We start from the raw sequence: 23,870 nt of genomic DNA on the forward strand, positions 1-23,870 counted from the left end.
CTACGGCAAATGCGTCCCAATTCCCAGCTCCTTCACTGAGCTGCAGCTGAGCTGCGCTGGGCGCTGGGTTGGACGTGGAGCTGCGTGCGGCTCTGTGTCCAACGATGGGACGGGAGATGCAGCGGCAGCCCCGCAGCCCGGCCCCGCTCCGCTGGGGCTCCTGCACCCCGCCTGCAGCAGCGCAGCCTCACGGAGCGCCGCGCATCGCCTCTGCTCCCCGCGGGGCTTCTGCCTCAGCCGCTGCCCGGCGCCGCTGGGAGCCCCGCAGCCGGACCTCCCCGTCCCGCAGCGCACCGGGGGAAGCTGCTCTTCCCCAACCCCTCACCCGGGCGTCGCAAAGCCTCCGCCCGCCACCGTGCTGAGGCCTTCGAGCGAAAAACGGGCGGCGAGGAGGAGCCGCCCGCCCTCAGCCCCGTGTGCCGCGGTTCCCAGACGGACGGCGGGGCTCCCGAGGGCGATGGGCGCAGCGCACACACGCGGCACCGCCGGCCGCGCTGCCCGATGCCGCACGCGGGCGCTGCGGAAGCACCCCGTCCTGCCCGGCATCCCGGCGCTGTCGGTGCCGCCGAGGTGCCGCGCTGGAACGCAGCGTTTTCCACCGCCGGGCTCTGGAGAGCGGCTCCAGCGCGTCCCCGCCGACGGCAGCGCTGTTGCGGCTCCCGCGGTGCGGGTTTGGGGCACGGCACACAGTGCGGGGCCGCTCCGCTCATCCCGACGTCCGCCGAGCGCTGCGCCCACGGAGCGCCGCCGTGCAGCGCGGGGACCCCCCGGCCTCGCTCGGTTCTCCGCCCCGTCCGGGGCTGTAAGGCTGCCTCTCCGTCCCACGCGCGATGCGCTCCGCCCGCCCCCCCAGGGAACCCCTCGGCCGCTGCCTCTAAAAGGGCTCCGGGAAGCAGCGGGGCCGCCATCCCGACACGGGGCGGAGAGCGGACGGCGTCGGACCGGAGCTCCCTCCGCAGGTACCGGGACTGGGGGGGGCGGGACCGGCGGGACCTCTTGGGGCCGTTCGTCGGGGTGAATTTTTGCAGGGGCGGCTTTCGGCTCCTCGGAGCGCGGGGACGTTCGGTGCCTTCGGGACCCCCGGGCACAGCGTCCCCAGCACCGCCCCCTCCCGCAGCGATGGGCGAGTGGGGCTTCTTGAGCTCGCTGCTGGACGCGGTGCAGGAGGACTCGCCCATGGGGGGCCGCTGCTGGCCGCTGGTGACGCTGCTCTTCCGCGTGCTGGTGCTCGCCACGGTGGGCAGCGACGTCTTCGAGGACGAGCAGGAGGAGCTCGCGTGCAACACGCGGCAGCCGGGCTGCAAACCGATGTGTTACGACGCGTCCTTCCCGCTCTCGCATTACCGCTTCCTGCTTTTCCTCGTGCTCGCTCTCTCGGCGCTCTTCCTCATCTTCGCCGTGCACCAAACGGCCAAAGCGGGGCTCCCAGCGGGGCGGCGCTCCCGACGGCTGCGGCGCTTCTACGCGGGCAGCGTCGCGCTCCGCAGCGCGGCCGAGGTTGTCGTTCCTGCTGGGGCAGCCGCTGCTCTACGGCTCCCGAGTGCCGCCTCTCTTCGTCTGCCGCCCCCGGCCGGGCCCGCACCGCGTCCACTGCTTCGTGTCCCGCCCCACCGAGCGGACCGGCTTCATCCGCTTCTACTTCGCCGTCGGATTGGCGTCGGCGCTGCTCAGCCTGGCGGAGCTCGGCCACCTCCTGCGCAAGAGCCGAACGGCCCCCGAGAAGATCCCCACTTCCGGGGGGGCGGCTCAGCAGCTGCGCCCCCCAGTGCGAGCTGCCCTGGATGCGTGAAACGCGTGTGCCGTCGCTGCGATGAGTTGTGGCTGCGCTCAGCCTGGGGGGGGTCACAGGTCTGCATTGGTGTCAGGAAGCAGCCGTGCCCTGCTGCCCCCCCCCTCCCCACCCGGTTCCTGTTGTGGGGCAGCGGATGGGCCTCACCCTGCAGCTGCTGGAAAGAAAACTGGGAGAGGGAGGAAAACAAAGCAGTGCTGACCACACGTGTCACGAGGGCGCCGGGGCTCTGCAGGCACCGCACCCCACTGCACTCTGCCCATCCCCGCTTTGTTGGATGCATGGGGGCAACGGGACCCCGCAGTGGGGCTCAGCATGTACCCCTTTAGCCCCCCCCCCCCGTGCCCCACAGCAAGAACGAGCCGGGCATAGAATAAATAAACTTTATTCTGGAGCCATTCCCCCTCCCGTCCCCACGTCCTCCCCGTGCGGCCGCGCCGGGCCCCGCAGCCCCCGCCCCACCTGGGGGGGGGCCCAGGATAGGGGCCCGCCCGCCCCCCCCCGCCTCTAAAACCACTAAAATCTCAACAACAACAACAGAAAAAAAATAAGTCATAATAATAAATCGTGTGCCCCCCCCCCCAACCCCCCTCCCGCCCCCGGCAGCGCCCGCCGTGCCCCCTCCACCTGCACAGCCTAAAAACCCCTCCAAACTTTTACAAAGGTTTTAAAACATATTTATAGATATTTATAGATATTTATATATATATACTTTGATTTCTTTCTCTTTTAAATGACTCTGCTTCCTCGGTGGCGGGGTCGGCCGGGTTCCCCCCCCCCCCAGTGGCCGGGCCGGGCCGGGGCGATGGCGGCGGTCGCGGTCCCGTTTGTGCTGGTGCTGGTGGGGCCGGGGGAGGGGGGGGGAGGGAGGCGTCCCGGGGGTCCCCGCGCCCCTGAAATGTGAATCAACCAAAGCACTGCAGTGCCCCGGGGTGGGGAGGGCCGGGGGCAGCGCCGCTCCCACTGGGTCCGCTCCGGGTGGGGGTCCCGGGGCTGTGCCGGGGGGGGGGGGGGCTGCGAGGAGTCCGCCCCGGGGGGGCTGCAGATGGACCCCCCCCCTCAAGCTGTGTCCTGGCGCACGCCGGGCATGGGTCACGGCGAGTGCGTGGCCGGGCTGCTGCGTGTGGAGCTCGGCGAGAGGCTGGGGCTGCAACTGCCCGGGGGGGGCCCCAAACCTCCTGAGCGGGGACCCCCCGGCTGCCCCCCCATCGTGTCCATGCCCTCCGAGTTCTCCAGCATCTCCTGGATGAGCGGCGGCATCGAGCCCGGGATCTCCATCTTCAGTGTGATCACCCGCTCGGCGCCTGCGGGGGGTGGGACGGGGGGGGTCAGCGGGGAGGGGGCTGCTGGCACCTCAAATCGGCATCCCCAAGCAGCACCTCCCAGCCAGCGCCCCGACTGGCAGCCCTACGCTGGCACTCCCAAATGAGCGCCCCAAATTGGCGCCCCGAAGCACTGCTCTCCCTCCCCAGCAGCCCGGGGCCGAGGGGGGCTGTGACCCCGCTCCCCTCCCCCCCACTCACCTTTGGCGCTGATGCTGCGGAGATCTGTGATCTTCATCAGCATTTTGGGGAACATGTGGGGTTTGTTGGGCCGCCTCTTCCTCACGTAGATCTTCAGTGCCTCCAGCAGCGGCTCCTGCAGTTTGTCCACCTTGTCAGGCTGCTCCAGGTCCTGGCGGTCTGCATGGAGGGGGGGGGGGGGGCAAAGGTTACGGGGTCTGTGTGCCCCCCCCCATCCCACCCCTCCCTGCCTGGCGCACGGCTGCACCTGGCGGAGGGCACAGAGGGGTTTGAGGGCGGCCACGCGGTGAGGAGGGGCTGTGATTGTAGGGTGTCCCGGTTCGGCCCTGGGGCCGGGGTGTCCCACAGCCCCCCCCCCCGGCACCCACCCCCACAGATGAGGCAGATGGCGCTCAGCAGCCCGGTCTCAGCATCGTCCATCTCCAGCGGCAGCAGCTGATTGGCAAAGGCGAACACCAGGTCTGTGAGCGGCCCGAAGCCGGCGTTGTGCATCTGCGTGCGGTTCAGCGTCAGCCCGTCCGAGAAGGTCATGGTGTCCTGCTCAGGGGTGTAGCGCGTGCAGATCCGCAGGATCTGGGGGGCAGAGGGGTTGGGGGAGCTCAGCACCCGTGGGTGCAGCGCCCAACCACATCCCCAGCCCCATCTCCACCCCAGCGCCAGCCCCACGCCCACTCTGTCCTCCGCATCGGCTCTGTGCCATCTCCACCCCGCGCCCCCCCCGCCCCCAGCCCCCTCCTCATCCCCATCCTGTCTTCGGCCCCGTCTCCATTCCCACCAGGATGTCCAGGCAGGCGGCTTTCAGCAGCGTGATTTGGTCGGCGATGGTGAGCGTGGTGAAGCCCGGCAGCTGCTTGGCGAACTCCACCGTCTTGATGATGCACTTGGTGCTCAGCTCACTGAATTTGTCCCACAGGTCGATGTCCAGCGACACGCGCTGCTCCGAGCTGTTGTTCTGTGGGCACAGCAGGCCTTCAGCTCCCTCCCAGCTGCGGCTCCGTGCGGTGGCACCCGGTGCGGCCGCTCACTCACCGTGGTGTATTTGCCGAGCTGGCAGAGCGCAGGGAACGTTTCCTGGTGTGCTTTGCGGACCTTCTCGATCAGCTCCTCCACCTCGGGGGTGATGATGTAGCTCTCTGAGCACTCCGTCTTCGGCACGTCCTTCTTCTTCTTATTGCGGTCATTGCGGACGGCTGCGGGGGTGGCACTGTCAGCGCCACCAAACCCCCCCCAAAGCCCCCGGTGTCCCCTGAACCCACAGAGTTCCTTCACAGCCACCTCTGTGTCACCATGGGGGCGGATCTGGGCAGAGGGGGGACGGCCGCTGGGAGACAGCGGTGAGGCAGCAGCTGGGGGGGGCGCAGAGCCCTGTAGGTGCAGTGGGTGCTGCTCAACCCCGGCGCCAGCGGGGGGCGCACAGATGGGGCAGGACCTCCCGGCCCCCGCTGATGACCCCCCCGTGGTGCAGGGGTTGCAGCCAGGCACCATGACAACTGGCACAGACAGCACCATTTATCTCTGACATCGTCCATCACGTGTTGCCAGGCAACGGGCAGCGCCGTCACACCAGCAGGGTGCTCCCCCCGCAGCCCCCCCCCCCACCCCCCCCCCAACCAATGGGGGGCAGCCGGGATCGCCCTCAGCACTCGGGGCAGCACCCAGCGTGGGGTCACCCACCCTCCCCCCTCATCCCCCCCGTCCCATCCCACACTCACACTCCTTGGACATCCCGACCTCGAAGCACTTCTGCAGGCGGCAGTACTGGCAGCGGTTGCGCGTCACCTTGTTGATGATGCAGTTCTTGTCCCGGTGGCACGTGTACACCATGTTCTTCTGGATGCTGCGGCGGAAGAAGCCCTGGGGACACCCAGAGAGCTCCGGTCAGCGCTGGCACAGCACGGCATGGCACAGCACAACATGGTACAGCACAGCATGGCACAGCACGGCATGGCACAGCACGGCACAGCACAGCACGGCATGGCACAGCACAGCATGGCACAGCACAGCATGGCACAGCACGGCATGGCACAGCACAGCATGGCACAACATGGCACCCCACAGCACGGCATGGCACATCCATGCAGCTCTCACCTTGCAGCCCTCGCAGGCGCTGACGCCATAGTGGTACCCCGAGGATTTGTCCTGGCAGACGAAGCACGGCTTGTAGATGCGCGGCAGCGGCGGTGGGGAGGGCGGGCTGGGCACGATCTCCTCTGAGCTGGTGCTCTGCGTCTCCACGGCTGCAAGGAGGGCAGCGGTCAGCGGCTGTGCGCCCCCCACAGGGGACCCCCCTCCTCCCCCCGGGGGCCGCTGCCCCTCTGCGTGCCATAGGGACGGGTCGGGGGCTGGGGGGCTGCCCCGGCTGCGCACAGGGATGGGAGATGTGAGCTGACGTTTCCAGGACGATGACAAAAAGAAATAAAAAGGGAAAAGAGGAAAAAAAAATAAAAAGGGAAAGGAAAACAGATAGAAAAAGCAAAAAAAAAAACCACCAAAAACCCAGAAAAATCCAAAGCAGCGCCCAGGAGCTCCCCTCCCTCCATGGCTCTGCAGTGCAATGCGTGCAGGCACACAGCTGTGCAGGGCCCCATCGCCCACCGCCCCACAGCAGCATCGGCGCCACTGCGCCCCACTGCGCCCCACGGCAGGGCAGCCAGGCACGGGTTAAGCTCTCAGCTCCTCAGGATGTTTGCGAATGTTTTGCTTAGGGCCGAGCCAAGTAAACCAGTCAGACAGGATATGAAAGGCCGGGCCGGCGGGGAGCCCACACCGCACCCCACACAGGGACCCGGCCCCATAGAGGGCCCTGTGCCCCAAATAGGATCTGTGCCCCGCAGAGTCCTGCGCCCCACACAGCAACTCACACCCCTTAGAGGGTCCTGTGCCCCACAAAGGGATCCCTGAGGAGAGTTCCGTGCCCCACAGAGGGCCCTGCAGCACCACCAGCAGTGCCGGCCACGTGGGGTGGCAGCAGGGCTGTGGGCACGGCAGCGCTCGAGTGGGGTCGGGCAGGAGGTGCCCCCCCAGCACTGCCCCAGAGGGGGGTTAAACGGCCACAAGGCACCGGGATGGGGACCAGGGGACAATGGCAGCCGCAGCGCCGCCGTCCCACGAGGCTGCAGGGCCGGGGGGCAGCGATGGCGGGCGCTGAGCAGCACCGCATCCACCGCCCCCCCCCGGCGCAGCCATCACCGCGGCGCAGCCGCCGTCCTCCATCACCGAGCGCCTCTGTTGGATGATTTAAGGACCTCCTCACGGAGCTGTGCTCACAACACATCTGACGCCGCGTTGCCGGGGGGCTCCGGCCGTCTGTCCGTCCCGCCCCCCCCCCACCGCCATGGGCTGGCGGCACCGCAGGGATCCCCGGCACTGAGGAGGGCACCGTGCCCCCGGGAGCTCCTCACAGCAGCATCCAGAATTGGGGGGGGCAACCAGCAGCACCCAGAGGTGCCGGGCATGTGGGGGGGGGAATGGGGCAGCCCTCCTCAGCCCCACAGGGTTGGGTGATGGTGGGGACGTGATGGGCGCACACACAGCCCCGTGGAGCAGTGGGAGCCCCCCAGTCTGAACAGTGGAAAGAACCGTCCCAGCTGTGCACCAGATGTTCTGCAGGCAGCCCCCGGCCATCACCTCCATCCCATCACCCACAGCCCCACAACCCCACCATCAAACAGCCGTCTAACAGCCCCACAGCCCTGGCACCCGGTGTGGGAAAGAGCCCGCGGGGCCACGTGCCGGGGGGGGGACCGGGGGGGGGCCGGGTGACACAGGATGGGCACCGTGGGGATGCAGAGGCAGAAGGCTTCCAGGGTGCTCCAGTGCTGCACCCACAGCAGCACAGTGCTGTGACGCACAGGACACCCCGCACGGCTGTGGGGCAGCGCAGCCCCCCAGGGCACGGCTGTGCCTCGGTTTCCCCGCAGCTCCCGGAGCAGCACAGCCTGCAGGCACAGCAGCACGGTGACAGCAGCCACAGCCACGGGGTGACACAGCGGAGCTCCCGGGGAAACTGAGGCAGGGCTGAGATGTGGGGCACAGCAGTGGGGCACAGCGCCAGGACACGGGCAGCCCCACAGCTCACAGCACCGCGGGGCAGCAAAGGGGCACTGCGGGGCTGCGGGGGGGGGGCTGAGAGTGTGACCACTGCAGGAATGGGGGGGGTCTCACCATGCTGCTTCCAGCGGGATCGTGGCCCCGCAGCCACCCCAGCCCAGCGCCCTGCCTACAGACAAAGGCCCCGCGTGCGCTCGCTCCGATCACAGCAGAAAGGTCGGGTGGCCCCGAGACAACGGGGGCAGATATGGGGGGGCAGAGCCGTCAGCTTCCTCCCACCCCCCAACACCGGGCGCTGCTGAAGCAAGGGCCCACCGCCCCCCGGCACCAACCGGGCTGAAAGCCCCCCTGCGCAAAGCGCTGCGGCCGCAACCTGCATGCAGGGCCGGGCTGCGCCGGGGGGGGGGAGGAACGTGGGACCCCCCCCCCATCCCTGCAGTGGGGCCGATCGGGGCCAGCACAGCGGGGGGGCGGGGGGGCAGAGGGATTTCCCAAACACAGAGGGCAGCGCACGGCTCCGCTCATGGGGTCGGGAGGGGAGCGACATTCCCGGGAGGGGGAATCGCTCAGCACAGAAATGGGGCCGGGGTCGGCACGGCGCACACACGCAGCACCCGCTCCCGCCCCGATGCCCCCCCCGCTCAGCGCCCACCGCGCACCGCACGCAGCGCTCAGCACCGCACGCGCAGCCCCAGCACGGTGCGGGCCGCCCTGCGCAGAGCCCAACGCCCCCCCCCCCCCCCGCTCCCCAAGCCCGGCGCCCCGCACAGCGCTCTGCCCTCCCCCGCCCCCCTCACCCCCAACCCCCAGCCCAGCTCGGGATCCCGGTACGTACAGCGGCCGGAGGAGCCCCAGTGCGGGGCGCGACGCGGGGCGGCGCGGGGCGAGGGGGGGCACCGTGACACCAGACAGCTCCGGCCGGGCCCACAGCAATCCATGCGCAGGAGGGGCCCGGGCGGGGGCAGCCCCGCCACCTCCGCGCCCTCGAACATCGGCCCCGCCGCTCCCGGGGCTGCGGCCCCCCCTGCTCACCGCCCCCCCCCGGCGGGGCCGAGCCCCCGGGGCGCCCCGCGCCGCGTTGCCATGGGCCCCCCCGGAGCGGCGGAGGAGGGGCGGTGCGCACCCCGGGGGGGGGGGGGGGGGAGGTGCTGTAGCGCAGCCCGCGGCCCCGCTCCGTCCGACCGAACGCCGCCCGCAGCCTTAACCCGCGCCGCGCCGCGCTCCTCCGCCCCCGCCTTCCTCCCCTCCTCCTCCTCCTCCCGTTTCTCCTCCCTCCCCAGCGCACAGCTCCGGCCACGCAGCGCACGGAACCCCGGGGGGGGGGGGAGGGGAGGGGCCGGGGGTCCGAGCTGAAGGGGGGTGGAGGGGGGATTGCGCTCATCCCCCAATGGCACGCGGTGACCCCCGGCTGAACCCGAGGGAAGGGCAAAGCCCGGGCTGACCCCTGCCCCCCGTGTGAGCACGGGTGTGTGAGCGTGAGAGCACGTGTGAGTATGTGTGTGTGTATGTATGTGTGCACACGTGTGCTGTAGCATGCAGGTGTACATGTGTGGTTGCTCCTGCAGCGCACACACACACACACACACACACGTGTGCTCTCACACCTGCCTGCACTCCCATAGCACACAGGGCAACATTTCTGCACACGTGTGCAACACCAGAGCGCCCAGCACACACTGCACACGCACAGCACACGGGGGCTGTGCCCACCTGCATGCACTCCAGCACGAGGCTGCTGCTGTGAGCACTCAGAGGGCACGCGGTGCACACGCGTGTGCATCCCTTTGCCATAAGCTGCACATGTATGTGTGCACTCCCTCGCTAAAAGCTGTGCATGGGAGTGAACACACACAGCAGGCTGCACACACACACACGTGTGCACACCTTCTGCACACGCAGCCATTGCTCGTGCTGAGGACAGGAACACACATGCACACACACACAGCTCCCTGCACACACGTGCACAGCGCGGCACGGCAGCTGTGCTCTGCAGGGAGGGGAGGGCAGAGCACTGGAGAGACCCGGTGTGTGTGTGTGTGTGCAGGGCAGTGCTGTTCCATTGCCACCATCCGTGCGGGCTGTGCTGAGCCAGCAGCTCTGCGAACAAAAGCCCCGCGCCGCTCCAACTTCCTGCAGCCAAATGACAAATGTCTGCTGTGAGTCACTGCGCCGAGCGGGGAGGAATGCGGGCGGCCGTGGGGGGCGAGCAGAGCACTGAGCTGCACGGCTGTGTGCAGCACTGCGTGGCCACAGCGCATCCATGTTACATCCGTGATGCACCCATGATGCATCTGTGACACATCGTGGCACTTCCGTGACAGTTCCATGGCACGTTCATGGCACTGGATGGCCACAGTGCATCCACAGCACCGCATGGCCATGGCACAGCATGGCACAGCATGGCACACTATGGCACACTATGGCACATCATGGCACAGCATGGCACATCATGGCACACTATGGCACAGCATGGCACATCATGGCACATCATGGCACACTATGGCACACCGTGGCACACTATGGCACATGATGGCACACCATGGCACACTATGGCACACTATGGCACACCATGGCACACTATGGCACAGCATGGCACACCATGGCACACCATGGCACACTATGGCACACTATGGCACACTATGGCACATCATGGCACAGCATGGCACACTATGGCACACTATGGCACACTATGGCACATCATGGCACACCATGGCACACTATGGCACACTATGGCACACTATGGCACACTATGGCACACTATGGCACACTATGGCACATCATGGCACACCATGGCACATCATGGCACAGCATGGCACACCATGGCACATCATGGCACAGCATGGCACATCATGGCACACCATGGCACACCATGGCACACTATGGCACACCATGGCACACTATGGCACATGATGGCACACTATGGCACACTATGGCACACCACGGCACACACGCTGGCACCGCAGGGCCGCGTCCCACACATCCGCACGGCCGCCACGCCGGGCAGCACTTCCGGCCCCGCTGTGGTGACAACAGGAACAAACACAGATTAAGAAGAAAGAACAGAAAGGAGCAAAGCTCTGAGCAACACCACGCAGCGCCGGGGGAACCACACCAGGGTGGGACCCGGCCCTGTGGGGACGGCGGGACGCGGGCAGGGTCCCCCCACACCACCGCCGGAGGGGGATCCCCGTCCCCTCCCCCTACCGCAGCCCCCCTCCCCCGCAGGGCCGTTCCCCCCACACTTCCCCCACACCGCTGACAGTGATGGAGCGCTGTGCCCTTATGCGCCGTCCCCACCGCCCCTTCCCCCCCACCGTGGAGGCCCCCACCGCCCCCATCCGGGCCCCCTCGCTCTCCACCCCGCGGCCCCTGGCCTGCCAGGAGCACGTTTCGCTCATTAATTTTTAAAAATTAATTAATTACGGGGCGCCGTGGGGGAGCGGTGGCGGCGCAGAGGAAACCGGAGCTGGCGGGGTTTGGTGACGGCGCAGCCCCTCAGCACAGGGGGGGATAATGGGGACACAAAGGGGACACCCACCCCACGGGATGGGGGGGGACGGAGGGGTTAAGCTCCCGAGGACGGAGGGGAATGGGAACAGAGGGGATGGATGGAGGGTCCCCAGTGCAGCGCTGGGGGCCACAGCCACCCCAGAGCTCCTCTATGGGGCAGAGGAGGGGACCCCCCCGGCGTGCCGCTGCACTGCAGCTCTGCGCTGACGGCTGCATGCACGAGGGCGTGCGCTCTTGCACACGTGTGTGCAGCACTGCAGGAGCTGAAGCGTGCATGCACGCACACCGCCAGCTCTGCAGCAAATGCAGAGCGCTCCAAAGGCAACGGGGGGCTCCCGCAGCCTGGTCGTGGCCCCCGGGATGAGGAGGAGCTGCAGGCAGGGAGGGGCGAACGTGGCCCCCAGTGCCACAGAGGGCAAAGGATAAAGAGGCTGGGAGGGGGGAAGGGGGGGGGGGGGCCACGTGCAGCCACACCACCACCAAACGGGGCGGCACCACGGGGTGGGTGGGGGGCACGAGCAAACCGCGATGAGGAGCAGCCGGTGGCCGGGGGGGCTCCGTGCCCCCCACCCCGGGACCGCGGCCCTCCCCGGCGCCCCGCCGCGACGGGGTCAGAGGGAAACCGAGGCACGGCCGTCCCGGTTCCCAGCGAGGTTGGGGGGGGGGGGAGGATGAAAGGAGGGGAACGGTGCCCCCCCGCCCCGTTCCCACAATTCGGCGCGGCGGGAACGGCCCCCGAGCGAGGCGGGGGAGGCACCGCGCCCGCCGCCACCACCCAGCCGCCCGACTGGTCCCGCTGGGTCCCACCGCGCCGGGGCGGCTCCGGCGGGGGACAGCGCCCGCGGCCCGGCCCTGCCCGGACCTGCCGCGAGCCCCGGGGCTGGGGGGGCCCGGCACGCCCCGACCCAGCGCGGCCTCCCCGACGGCGGGCGCCGCGGGGCATCCGAGCGGCACCGCTCCGCACGGCGCTGCGGGAAGCGAGGCGGGCGGCCCGGCGGACGGAGCGGAGGCGACCCTGCACTGCAGCCCCGTCCCCGGCTGGGCCATCGCTGCGCCCTGCAGACGGCGCCGGGTGCGGGCGAGGCCGCGCACAGCGGCTGCTCACCGTGACGGAGCCGTGCCTCAGTTGACGGTGCCCCCAACCCCGCAGCTCCGTTCTCCCCTCGGCCCTTTCTTTCCCATCACCGCAGCTATTTATAAACCCATCTGCGGGGGGGCGGCTGCGGCCGGGGACACCCCCACACTGCTGTCACCGCTTCCCCATCCCCACAGCACTCACAGCACGCGACAGAAACGTTACCCCACCGGCACGGGGGACTCCAGCGCACCCCCAGCCCGGCCCTATGGCATCGGGACCCCCCATCCCAACCCCCCCCAGGTCCCCATACTCACTGGCAGGCGAGGGCGTGCTGTAGCCGCTGACGGGCAGCTGGTGCTGGATGCCGGGCAGTGAGCTGGGCGGGGAGAGCCCCCCCAGCATGTGGGGGAAGAAGAAGGCGTAGGGGGTGACGGGGTAGCCGTTCAGGTGCCCCCCCCCGGGCGTGGGGCAGGAGCTGCTGTTGCTGGCCATGGCGGGGCCTCCGGCTCTGGAGGGCACTCAGGCGGGGGGCGCGGGGGCCGAGCAGAGCATGGGGCTGTCCTGGCACGGAGCGGCTTCGGGGGCTGCAAGGGGAGCAGAGAGAAGGGGGTTAAAGTGGGGCAACGAACCCAGAGCTGCCCCGTGCCTCAGTTTCCCCACCCCAAAGCCCGGGGGGGGGGCACAGCGGTGCCCGGCGCTGCCCCATAGATTAGCGCAATCCCCCGATTAGCGGCACCACTGCGGGCACTGCGCTCATCCCGGCTTAGCGGCCCGGGGGGGGCAGGGGGGGCACAACGCGGGACACCCCCGGGCCTCACACCTGAATCCCACGGCACGGGGACGGATCCCACCGGGTGACCTCGGGGGGGGGGCGGGGGGGGGGCGCGGGGTTCCCCGAGGACGTCCCACATCACCGCGGCTGCGTGCACCGATCGCGACGGGGCTCAGCTGCGGGCACGGCCAGAGCGCTGCGCCCCACGCGGGGGGGCGGCGCTGGGGAGGGGGCCGCGGGTTTCACAACGGGGCCCGGCTGTTTATTTAAGCGCTGGCGCGGGGCCCGGCGGGGGATGTTTATTTGCCGAGCGCTGGCTGCGGCCCCGCGGAGGCGGAAAAGGATCCCGAGGAACAAGGCTGGGCCGCCCGGGGAGGGGCACGGCGCTGCGCGACCCCCAGAAGGCACCCTGGACCCCATCGCTGCGGGGGTGCAGCGGCCCCACGGTGGGCACTCGGGAGGGGAGGGGGCGGCTCCGGGCGCCCCAGCTGGAGCTGCAGCGCTGCCCCAGGGCACCGAGGTGGGAACGGTCCCCAGAGGGACCCCGGTGCCAGCCCAGCGCGGGGGCTGCCAGTCCCCCCCCCCCCCCCCCCCACTGCATTACCCGGGGGGGGCGGGAGGCGCGGGAAGAACTGTTTATGTTCGCGGGTGCCAAGTGCAGCCGGGCGCCGTGCCAACCGCGCGGGGCCACTCAACGCCTGCCGGCCCCCCCGCCGCAGGGCCGGGACGCAGCACGGACACCGCCCGCCCGGGGCCGCCGCGCGTCTGTCCCAACCCGGGGCGCTTCGGGGCCCCTCGGCGCCCCACGGGGCTGCACAGCGGTGGGGGGGGCGCGCGGCGGAGGATGGGGCCGCAGACCCCGTGTGTGCAGCTGCCCCCGAACGGGGGCTCCCGGGCGCCCGGCCCCGCGCTCGGCTCCCGCAGGGGCCGTACGCGGTGGCAGCCCGTGCCCCCCCCCTCCTCCGGCGCCTTTTCCTCCAGTCCCCCCGGCAGAGCTGGACGGGGCGCGCAGCTTCCTGGAATCCGGCGCCGCGTTCCAACCCCGCGCGGAGCGGCCAAGTCCGGCCCCGCGTCCTCCGCCCAGACCGGGGGCGGCCCAGGGGAGCGGGCGGACGGACGGACGGACACGCGGAGCCCGGCCAGGCCGCACCTCGGGCTCAGCGCCGCCCCAGCGCGAGGCCCGGACCCCCCCGGCGCTGCGCCGCTCCCGTGGCACCGCGGGGTTCCGCTCGCCGCCCCGCAGCCCCGAACCCGCGGCGCTTCCTGCCGCGCGATGGCAGCGCCGGATGTGACACGGAGCGGTGGGGCCGCCGCCCTGCGCGTCTGTGTGTCCCCGCTGCCCCCGCCGACTCCCCCCAGGTTCCGCGGGGGCACCGGGGCCGTGCCCCCCCCCCTCGCTGCCCCCCCCGGCACTGCCCGGCACGCCCGCGCCCGCAGCTTCCCCTCGCCGCTCTCGATTCCCAGGACGCGCGGTTTCGGTTCGGTTCGGCCCCGTGTCCTCGCGTCCCCTGTGACACTGCCGGCCCCCCAGCACCCCCCGCCCTCCGTAACCCCGCGCAGAGGACGCCGCCACCCGCACCCCACGCGCACACCGCCGTGACGGCCGCCCCGCCGCGCAGGGGCAATGAGCGACGTGGGGGACGTGGGCGCGGTGCCCCCCGTGGCACACGGCCCCTGCCCCCCCTTTCCCATCCCCCCCCCCGGGCAGAGCAGGAAGCGCCCCATAGCCGCCGTGCGGCCGCAGCCCGCGGTTTCCTCGCTGCTGTCAGCGCTGGGGCAGCCTCGCACGCGAGCGGCACGCAGCCCCTCGGCCCCCGGCAGCGCCCCCCGGCTGGAGGGACCCCCTCCCCACATCCCCACGTCCCCGCGGCCGTGAGTCACCGTCACGTTTCTCACGTCCCCGGGCAGCCGTGATTCACACCGCGCCCCGCGTGCTGCCGGCACAGCGCGGCCGTGAGGTGGGCATCGGGGCCCGGAGCTGCGGGGCAGGGCTGGGGGCCCGGGGCTGAGCCCGCGGCCTCGCTCAGCCCCACGGCACCTGGCGGCACCGCCGCCCCACGGGGACGCGCACCCCCCGGCAGCCGCCCCACGGCGCGGGCGCATCGCCGCAGCACCGCCGGTGCCCGCAGCCGGGCAGGAGCGGCGCGCTGAAATTCCACCTGTCGCAGCCGGGCCGGCTCCGGTTACACCGGGAACAGCGCTCCGGTTACACCGCCGCCGCGCCATTCTTCCCCAGGAACAGCTGCCCGGCCCCAGCACGGCCCCCGACCCCGCCACCACCGCTCACGAAACGCGCCGTCCGCTCCCACCACTGTCACGGCCAACCCCTGGGGGGACAGCCCTGTGCGGGTGTCACAGCGCACCATAATGGCACCACGACCTGGACGCTGCCAGGCCGCTCGGGGCTGCTTCGGCAGCACCCACAGGCACGGCGCATCCTTAGGGGGCATCGGCGTGATGGCTGCGGGTACCCGGCCCCGTGCCGTTTGGAGCACGGGGAGCAGCGTGACCCCGCACGGCGCTTCGGTGGATGGACAGCACAGAGGAGCGCGGCACAACGCAGCACGGCACAAAGCGGGGGCACCCAAGGGTGGGACGCGGGCAGCCCAGGTTGGGACGCCGCTCGCCCCGACTCCGGGTGCCGTCACCGCGCCGGGCACCGAGCGCACGCGGCCCCGGCCACGAGCCGCCCCCCGCTGAGCCGCCGGCCGCCGCCGCGCGGAGATTAACCCATTTTCTGTAATCAGCACATGTGGCACCGCTGATACGATCGCGGCCCCCCCGGCACCGCAGCCCCCCCCCCACGCGCCGCACCGCCGTCGGTGACAACGGCAGCGCCGTCGGTGACAACGCCGTGGCGGTGACCCACAAAGGGCCGGGGACGCGGAGCGCAGCTGGGCCCGCGCTGCGAGCGTGGCACGGCGCCGCGGCCCGCGGTTATAAATAGGGCCGGAGGTGAATCCCAGCGCCGCGGGGCAGTGCTGCTATGGGGACACAATGGGGACACGGTGGGGACACCCGGGCAGGACGCGGCACACAGCTGCCGTCCGCTCCGTGCCGCCCATCGGCTGCGGTGGCGCCGCGGAGCCGCCGGCACGAACACGGGAGCGCGGTGTCGCCGCAGCCAAGGGGGTCCCCGCGGCCGTGTCACGCAGCGCCACGCGTGTCCCCGTCCGCCCCAAGGTCACCCCCAAGGGCAGGGCGCGGGGCCGCGTTGACATATGGGTCCGCAGGGCCGCTAAGCCACGGGGCCGTCAGCCGCTAATCCGGCCGGGGCGGCCACGCAGCCGCAGGCAGATGGCACTGCGGGGACAGCGGGACCCCAAAAGGGACGAACCTCCCCCCAGCCCCGCAGCCGGGATCACCGCAACGGGACAACGGGGTCAAAGGTCAAAGATTCGAGGACAGCCAGAGGGGGTTCCCTGCTGTTGGAGGACTCCTGGCTGGGTGGGGGTGTCACAGACAACTCCTGCCCCCCCTCCCCAATCTCAGGGGTCCGTGCAGCACTCAGTACCCACCCCACCCCCCCCCTCCCCCGGCACCGCTGTGTGGAGTTGGCCGGGTCTCAGCCACCCCCTCCGCGGCCCCTGCCTGACTGAAGCATCTGCTGCTGTGTGCCGGAGGGGGGGGGGGGGGGGGAGCAGCCGGACCCCCTCCCCGGCCCCCGCCGCCCACCAGCGCTGTCAGCCGGGCAGAGGGATGGCTTCCTCCGCGGGACCGCCCCCCCCCCACGGCCAGGAAGTGCCGCAGACACCGCGCGCCGCCCCCCCCGGACCCCCACCCGGGGGTGTCCCCCCCCCCCCCCCAACACACACAAACAGCCCCGCGCACCGGCGCTGCCCGACCCACGCAGCCGGGACAGAGGCAGCGCCCTGCAGCCCCCCCCACGACTCCCCCCTAAAAAAGGGGAAGCGGCGGTTGCGTGCCCCCAACCCCCCCGCCTCGGTGCCAGGAGGGCTGTGGCAGGAGGGGGCCCGGGGGGGGGGGGGAGGGGGCCGGCACTCAGAGCCCAGAGCTGGGACTGGGGGCTCAGCACCCACTGCACCCCCCCCTTCCAGCGCCCACAGCGCGGAGGAATGGAACCCCCCAGCCTTGATTCGGATGTGCTATGAGAACGGGGGGAGGTCCCACCCCTGTAGGAGCTGGGGGGGGGGGTCGTGGAGCACCCAATCCAAGAGAAGCCCCCAAATCTTAAAGGGGATAAAAGGGGCTGGGGGGGGGGCGGGGGGGCAGGCAGAAAGGGGGCAAAACCGTCATGAATCCCGGAGGGGTTCCTCAGCATCCTGCACCCACTGAGCTCCCAAATACACTAAGAGGGAGGGGACACCCCCACGCCACCAGCCTTCATTTGGGTGCTGGATGGGAGCCGGGGGGGTGGCACCCATCCGAGGAGGAGCCCCCAGTGCAAAAAAAAAAGAACGAGAAAAGCGAGCGGGTCTGCAACCCCCGGAGCCAGAAAGGGGAAAAGGGGGGGAGACCCGGAGCAGCCCCCCCCCCCCCCATCGTAAAAGAGAAAAATGAGGGAGCAAAACCTTAACGAACCACAGGGGGATCCCGGTGTCGTCCCCCGTCCCCCATTCGAAGCACCCCCTTCTCCGCAAGGAAAACCCCCTTCCCGGGGAGGACCTCTTGATGGGGGGGCACCCAGTGCCGCCGGGGGCGCTGGGGGCGGGGGGTTCAGTCCGGCACGGGGCCGCGGCGGGCAGAACGCAGCGACGCTCCGCGCCCCCCCCACCCCCCCCCCCCCCCCCCCCGGAACACAATGCAGCGGGAGCGGTACCTGCGCGCGGCGCTCACGGCCGGGACGCTCCGGGTAACGGCGGCTGCATGGCGGCGAGCGGCGACCCGAGCGGAGCCGAAGAACGACGGAACGGCGAAAGGGAAGAGCTCAAGGCGAGGAGGCAGCGGCCATCGCGAGTCATGTGCTCGAGGGGGAAACTTTACCCGGGGTTGGGCCGGGCCGGGCCGGGCGGGGCTCAGCCCGGGGCGCAGCGGCGGCGGCGGCGGCGGCGGCGGCGGCGGAGAGAGGGCGGGAGGGCGCGCGCCGCCCCGCCTCCTGCTGGCCCCGCCCACCGCCAGGAGCCACGCCCCCTCCTTGGCCCCGCCCCCGCAGCGCTCTCACTCGCCCCCACTCCCCGGCCCCGCCCCTCCCGCCAATGGGGCGCCGCGGGGGGCGGGGCGGCGCTGCTTGGAGCGCTTTGAAGTCGCGGGAAAGGCGGAAGGGGAGAAAGTGGGTGCGCGCGCCGCGCCCGGGGGGGGGGGCGGCTTAAAGGGGCCGCGCGGGCTTAAAGGGGCCGCGTCTTTGCTGCATTTCCCACCCCCCCCATCCCACCTCCCCTATCCCAGACCCTCCGTTGGGAGGGGTCGGAGCTGCTCCCGGTCGGCTCGCTCAGGGCCTGATGGGGTCGGTTCCCCCCGCGACGGAGGAGGGACCTCGTGGCCTCTCAGAGGGGCGGGGGGTCACCCAGGGGAACGGGGCGAGCGCGGAGGGCGGCTGTACCGCGGCCAGGCCCCTGGGGTACGGCGCTAGAGGGCAGGCGGCAGGGAGGGGGTAGCTGGGACACTGGGAGGGGTCCTGGGGAGCCCTGAGCTGCCTCCGCGGGCTGCAGGGACACGGACAGCTCGCGCTGGGAGCAGCAATGGGGCCTGCAGGAACTACAGTGGGAATTTGGGCTCAGGGATGCATTGAGAGGTAGAAACAGACACACGGACACACGGACAGGCAGATACACGGGCACACAGCACACAGGCACACGAAGACACACGGACATGCGGACACACGGACATGCTTGAATCGTGGGGCTGCTCCCACTACCGGGCTTCAGCAGCCACTGCCACCGCACGCTGCCCGCCCACCCTGCTGGGACAGGGGAGCAGCAGCTGCTGCACGCCCCGCAGCGCCTCAGTTTCCCCGCCGCACACGGCAGCGCTGGGCCGGTCCCACTGCAGCCCCCTCCCCACGCACCGCAGCCAGGCCGGGCCGCCGGCATGCGCTCAGCCCGGAGGAATGCACCAAATCACTGCCAGATGCGCGCGGCCCCCCGCCCGGCTGGGCCCCCCCCCCCCCCCAGCCGCCCCCAACTCTACAGCACCGGGGGGCCACGGCTGGCCCCGTGCCCCTCCGGGATGCGTCCGTGGGGTGGGGGCCGGCGTCCCCATGCGGGGTCACGCGGGGTCGTGCTGTGCCCCTCGTCCCCAGTGCCCATCACGGGCGCAGCGGAGCGGAAGCGGCTGTCAGATGGAATCTGGGTGCCGGCGGTGACAGCGCAGCGGGAGGGGACCGTGCCCGGCCACGTGGCTGCTTATGTAAGGAGAGTGCAAGGGAGGACAGCGAGGCTCTGGGGACACCGGCGAGGGGACACGAGGCCCCCGCCATGCCCGTGGGCACAGACGCAGAGCACCGAGCGGGGGGACGTGGGCGCACAGAGGTGGTGCCTGCGCTGCCCCATGCGGGTGGCACTGCGAGGACAGCCCCAAGAGGTGCCACCGCGGCCTTCTGCTCACATCCCCTGTGCCACCTTCACGCAGTGCCATGGGGGGGCCCACAGCAGCGCGGTGCCACCCGCATCACAGCTGCGTCACTGCGGTCACACGCGGCCACCGCTTCCTTCCAGGCACCGCCACCGCCGGGGCTGCGTCATGGGATGGGGGGCACGTGGGGACACCCCCCCCCCCAGAGGGTTTTGCCCCAGCCAGGTGACAAAGGACACAAAGTCCTGGGACAGAGAGCAAAGAGGAGGCACCAAAATCTGCCCCCCACACCCGATGGCTGCACAGAGCAGGAACACGGGTCAGCCCTACAGGAGGAGAACAGCACCCTCTGGGCCCTCCATCACCCCAACACCGCCGGCCTAGGGAGGGACACACGTCAGAAGTGGGGGGACAGTGTCTGGATGGGGAAGAGCAATGGCAGGGATTGGGGCACCCAGAGATTGCAGCCCCCCTCCCCAGCGCTGCAGCCCCAGGCCCCCCCGCAGCCGGGAAGCTGCAGAATTAGGTCAGCGCTGCCGTTATTTAACACAAGTGGAGGAGCTGGGGGGTGGGGGGGGCTGAGAGGCCAAGCGGGGCCAGCCCACAGGATGGGGACACAAAGCCCACAGCAGCAGCACAATTAAGGAGGACTTTATTAGGGCCAAGAGATGGGGGGACCCCCAGGCACCCCCCCACCTCGGCGTCCCCGCACAGCTCTGATGGAGCCAACCCCACAGCCAGTGGAGGAACTCACCAAGGCCGGGGGGACCGTGGGGGGGCTGCAGCAGGCACCACCCTCCCGTTAACAATTAATAAAATAACAATGATAAAACTGCATACGATTGCCTCCAGGGTGGGAACTGCGCCGAGCATCTGCAGTGCCACCACCCACCCATGGGGCCACCAAACCGCCGAGCTGCCGTGGGGCCGAGGGGGTTTAGAGCAGCCCTCGTGCCAGGATGCTGCCCACCAGCGTGGCGTCCTGCAGCGCGTGCTGTGCTTCCTCCTCCTCGACCTTCAGGGACACCTGGAGGGGGGACACAGTGCTCAGCACCTCGGGGCCGGCGTGCCAGGGCTGTCCGTCCCCAGGGCTGCCCCCCCTACCTTGGTGAGGCGAGTGTCCTTGGCACGCTTCAGCTCGAGCACACCGCGGGACTCCAGCAGGGTGACCAGGGACAGGCACTCGGCCTGGTCCACTGCAGGGAGCTGCTGCTGCCGGCACACTCGGCTGTAGGCGTCGTGGAGCTGTGGGGCAGGGGGTGTTAGTGCAGCCAGGGGACCCCGGGGAGCCCAGGGGCTTCAAGGGGACAGTGGGTACCGTGGGGACCCCAAGGGGGACACTGGAGATCATAGGGATCACAGAGAACCCTGAGACGCTGGGGACCTCAGGGACACAGAGGACTTCAGGGATGATGGAGGTTGTGGAGAACCCAGAGGACACTGGGGACCCTGAGGCCACCACTCACCTTGCCCAGCGTGACCTGGCGCGTGCGCAGGTGCCGGGTGAGCAGCAGCAGGGAGCACACGAGGACCTTCTGCTGCAGGGGGAATGCATCGCCAGCACCAGGGCTGCCTGCTGCCATCCTGTCCCCAAACACCTCTGAGAGGACACGGGACACCTGCGGGAGCCCCACTCTCTTGGGGACGGGGCTCGGCGCGGCTGCGGGGTCACCTGCAGAGCGGCAGAAGGGTTTCAGGCGCTGCGAGATGGGCAGAGGCGCAGAGCCCCCAGGTGGGACCGCAGGGTCAGTGCCCCCCCCAGGGGTCACTCACTCACCAGGCAGTGGCTGCAGCAGGGTTTGGCTCCGCACGTCCAGCTCCACCAGCTCCACGGCACGCCTGAGGGCACAGCCCCATCAGCACCCACAGGTGGGCTCGGACCCCCCAGCCCAACACCGCGCTCTGCCCAGCACGTCACACCATCCCTGCTCCCCGCATCCCTGGCTGGGAGAAGTGGGGAAGCTCCACAGCACAAAGCTCTGGGGAGCGCCGGCGGGGCTGCGCAGCACGGCTGGGACCAACCCAGCATCACCCAACGGTGCGGCTCAGAAAAGCCCCCGCAGCCCCACACCCACCTGCAGACATCGAGCGCTTTGCGCGCGTCCCCGGACACAGCCGACACTTTCCGGGCGCAGAACTGGAGGGCGCTGGGCTCGAGGACGGGGCCGCCCTGCAGCTGCTCCAGGCGGCCGCGCAGGATGGCCGCCAGCTGCTCACGGCCGTATGGGGCGAAGCGCAGCAGGCGGGGGCCGGGCAGCGGGGGGGCGTGCAGGCGCGCCAGCAGGCGCTCGGTGAGATCCAGAGCGTTGGCCAACCCTACGATGCGCAGCGGGGTGAGGAAGGCAGGAGCTCTGGGTTTGGGGCTGTGGGGCCCCTGATTTGTATATATGAACCAGGGCTGGGAGCGCGCACTCACCGATGAGGACCAGGCGGGAGCCGGGCAGCCGCGGCCACTCGAAGATGGTGTAGAGCACGTCCTGCGCCCTGCTGCCCAGCTGGTCCATCTCATCCAGCACCAGCAGCCTGCGGGGCACACGGTCAGCCCACGGCCCCGCTGGGGACACCGGGACGCCCACCCTGGCCGTGTCCCCTCCCCCCCAACCAGGAGGTGACTCACAGCATGGGTCCCTTGGCCGTCAGCGCCCGCTCCAGCCGCCGTGCCAGCTCCCTGCCGCCCGCCCCGGCCGTGGGCAGCCCCAGCTGCTCTGCCACCGCGGGGAACACGGCGTGGGCGCTGCTCAGCGCCATGCAGTTCAGCACCGCGCTGCGGCTGCCCCCCAGCTCATCCTGTGGGGATGGGGCAGTGTCACATGAGGGTGACAGCATCCCACTGCCCACCCTGTGAAGTCCCATAGGAGAGACCCACGTGCTCACTCTGAGCCTCTTGCAGGAGGCATTGCAGAGACCAGGAGTGCGGTTAGGGGTAGCAGATGGGATCCCAAAAGTCACCCGAGGAGAACAGTAGGGGACCCAAAAACCCACCCACACTCAGGAGCAATGTCAGGGGCAGGGGACGAGATTCTTCCCAAACTCTTCCAAGGACCAGGAGCCCTAAAGCCCACCCTAGAAACTGGATTAAGGGAAGTGGGCAGACCCAAAGCCCTCCATAAGCAGAGTCTGGGGCAGGCGACTGGACCCTGAGGCCACCCCCAGGAGCAGAGTTAGAGTTAGGGGGCAGGACCCAAAGACCTCACCGGGAGAACGGGATGAGATCCCAAAGCCCACACCAGAACCAGGGTTAAGGCCACGGGACGGAGCCCGAGCCCCCAGGGGCGGCGTTATGGGATGCTCACACACCTTGCAGTCACGCAGCACACAGCTCACACACGCTGTTTTCCCGGTGCCGGGCGCTCCTGCAATGTAGAGGCTGCCGGGGCGGCGTGCAGCCACGTGCTCCCGCAGGAACTGCCGGATGGCGGCCGCCTCCTGCTCACGGCCGTGCAGGCGCTCGGGCAGCGCCGCATGCAGCGCACGCTTCGCCTGCTGGTAGCACGTGCCTGTGGCAGGGGTGTGAAAAACGAGGGGGATGAGGGCGGGCGATGGGCAGAGTCCATCCCCAGCTTTAGGGACACGTCCCACGGCCACCCACACCCACCTTCGTGCCTGAAGAGGCGGCTGCGGGTTGGTCCTGCGCTGCGCCCCGAGCTCTGCGGCGTTTCCTGCCCCCGCTGCAGCACGGGCAGCCCTGCAGCGTTCTGCTTTCCTGGGGAGGCCGTGGGGTCCCTGAAAAGCACTCGGCAGCCGCGGTTCTCCTTGCAGCGCTTGGCCGGGGAGCAGGGCGTGGCGTGGGGCACATTGCACAGGTTGTCATCGCCTGCAGAAGGGAAGCTTTGTGCCACCGGGGCGCCGCAGCCTCACATCAGGGTGCCCAGGGCCGGGGCTGCCCCGTCCGGGGGGCCTCGGGAGGTGAACGTTTCTTACCCAGGCGTTTGCGGGGGCTCAGGGGCAGCGCCGTGCTCCGGGCTGACGGCGAGACGGGGTTGGGCTCTGCGGGGCGCGGGGACACCGGCGAGAGGCGCCAGGCAGCGGGGTCCGCGGGGCCGGGCTCAGCCGGAGGGGTCTTGGACGGGGCAGCGGCACCGCAGCGGGCACCGCGCCGCCGGGGGAAGGCGATGGTGGCCTGGCGCTGCGGGCGGGCGACGGACATGGCTGCAGCCCTGCGGGGATGGAAGCGGTCACGGCGGGAAGCGGCCCGACCCCGAGCCGCCCCGCGCTCAGCTGCCGCCCCGCTCACGGCTCCCGGCCCTGCTCCACGCGCCCCGGCCCTACGGCGCGACCCCGAGCCGCCGCCCTCCTCCGCCGGCCCCGCCGCTCAGCTCTGCCCCCCGATCCCGCGCCGCCCCGCTCCCCACGCGCCCCCATCGCAGCCCCCGCTCACCCTCTCGCGCCAACTCAGCCCTCAGCTCCGCAATTCCCGCCACCGGCCCGGACAAGCCCCGCCCCCTTCGCTCCATTGGCTGCGTCTCACGGCGCCGGCACCAATCGCGAGATCTCGCGCCAAACCCTCGACTGGGCGGGGCTCCGAGCAGCCAATGGGAGGCAGCGCGCGGGGCACGCCGGGAGGCGCAGGCGGGGGCGCGATGCATACCGGGAAATGTAGTCCTCCGGGCGGGAGCCCCGAGCCCCTCCTCCGCCTCCATCCCTCCGCGGCCCGGAGCCCCCAGCCCTCCCCCCCGC

The 23,870-nt window shown here is 70.5% G+C and overlaps 4 protein-coding genes across 4 annotated transcripts; 2 read left to right on the top strand and 2 right to left on the bottom strand.

The window, feature by feature from the left end:
- Window positions 1-994: 994 nt before the first annotated feature.
- Window positions 995-1,860, top strand: GJD3 (gap junction protein delta 3). The gene is given in 2 exon segments (XM_052700153.1): window positions 995-1,497; window positions 1,499-1,860. Coding segments are annotated over 2 exon segments (669 nt in total). The 5' UTR covers window positions 995-1,119; the 3' UTR covers window positions 1,790-1,860.
- A 908-nt stretch (window positions 1,861-2,768) lies between these two features.
- On the bottom strand, window positions 2,769-17,722 carry RARA (retinoic acid receptor alpha). Its single transcript, XM_052700152.1, has 9 exons — window positions 17,503-17,722; window positions 12,265-12,534; window positions 5,401-5,549; window positions 5,025-5,166; window positions 4,342-4,502; window positions 4,088-4,264; window positions 3,681-3,885; window positions 3,313-3,471; window positions 2,769-3,093 (listed from the first exon to the last, which is right to left on the bottom strand). Exons 2-9 carry the CDS (start codon window positions 12,440-12,442, stop codon window positions 2,882-2,884), a joined length of 1,383 nt encoding a protein of 460 aa, XP_052556112.1. The 5' UTR covers window positions 12,443-12,534; window positions 17,503-17,722; the 3' UTR covers window positions 2,769-2,881.
- Window positions 13,567-14,322, top strand: LOC128089016 (uncharacterized). The gene has a single exon (XM_052700020.1). The coding sequence runs from the start codon at window positions 13,567-13,569 to the stop codon at window positions 14,320-14,322; it is 756 nt and encodes a 251-aa protein (XP_052555980.1).
- Window positions 17,723-19,756: 2,034 nt separating the features above from the next.
- Window positions 19,757-23,634, bottom strand: CDC6 (cell division cycle 6). The gene is made up of 11 exons (XM_052700043.1): window positions 23,572-23,634; window positions 23,115-23,350; window positions 22,789-23,007; window positions 22,491-22,690; window positions 21,811-21,980; window positions 21,610-21,716; window positions 21,269-21,509; window positions 20,971-21,032; window positions 20,660-20,865; window positions 20,298-20,438; window positions 19,757-20,220 (listed from the first exon to the last, which is right to left on the bottom strand). The coding sequence occupies exons 2-11, from the start codon at window positions 23,338-23,340 to the stop codon at window positions 20,131-20,133; spliced, it is 1,662 nt and encodes a 553-aa protein (XP_052556003.1). The 5' UTR covers window positions 23,341-23,350; window positions 23,572-23,634; the 3' UTR covers window positions 19,757-20,130.
- Between the last annotated feature and the right edge of the window lie 236 nt (window positions 23,635-23,870).

The sequence above is a fragment of the Tympanuchus pallidicinctus genome, unplaced genomic scaffold, assembly GCF_026119805.1.
Source record: "Tympanuchus pallidicinctus isolate F22 unplaced genomic scaffold, pur_lepc_1.0 scaffold39, whole genome shotgun sequence".
Classification (NCBI taxonomy): Eukaryota; Metazoa; Chordata; class Aves; order Galliformes; family Phasianidae; genus Tympanuchus; species Tympanuchus pallidicinctus.

Excerpts from the sequence above, each read along its gene's own strand:
- RARA (XM_052700152.1), bottom strand. The coding sequence starts at position 12,442 with ATGGCCAGCAACAGCAGCTCCTGCCCCACGCCCGGGGGGGGGCACCTG. Across the intron at positions 5,167-5,400 it reads GCGCCTGCGAGGGCTGCAAG|GGCTTCTTCCGCCGCAGCAT; the intron begins GTGAGAGCTGCA and ends GGGTGTCCCCAG. Across the intron at positions 4,265-4,341 it reads AGCTCGGCAAATACACCACG|AACAACAGCTCGGAGCAGCG; the intron begins GTGAGTGAGCGG and ends CTGTGCCCACAG.
- CDC6 (XM_052700043.1), bottom strand. The coding sequence starts at position 23,340 with ATGTCCGTCGCCCGCCCGCAGCGCCAGGCCACCATCGCCTTCCCCCGG. Across the intron at positions 20,439-20,659 it reads GCCAGGTCACGCTGGGCAAG|CTCCACGACGCCTACAGCCG; the intron begins GTGAGTGGTGGC and ends CCTGCCCCACAG. Across the intron at positions 20,221-20,297 it reads AGGACACTCGCCTCACCAAG|GTGTCCCTGAAGGTCGAGGA; the intron begins GTAGGGGGGGCA and ends TCCCCCCTCCAG.
- LOC128089016 (XM_052700020.1), top strand. The coding sequence starts at position 13,567 with ATGGGGCCGCAGACCCCGTGTGTGCAGCTGCCCCCGAACGGGGGCTCC.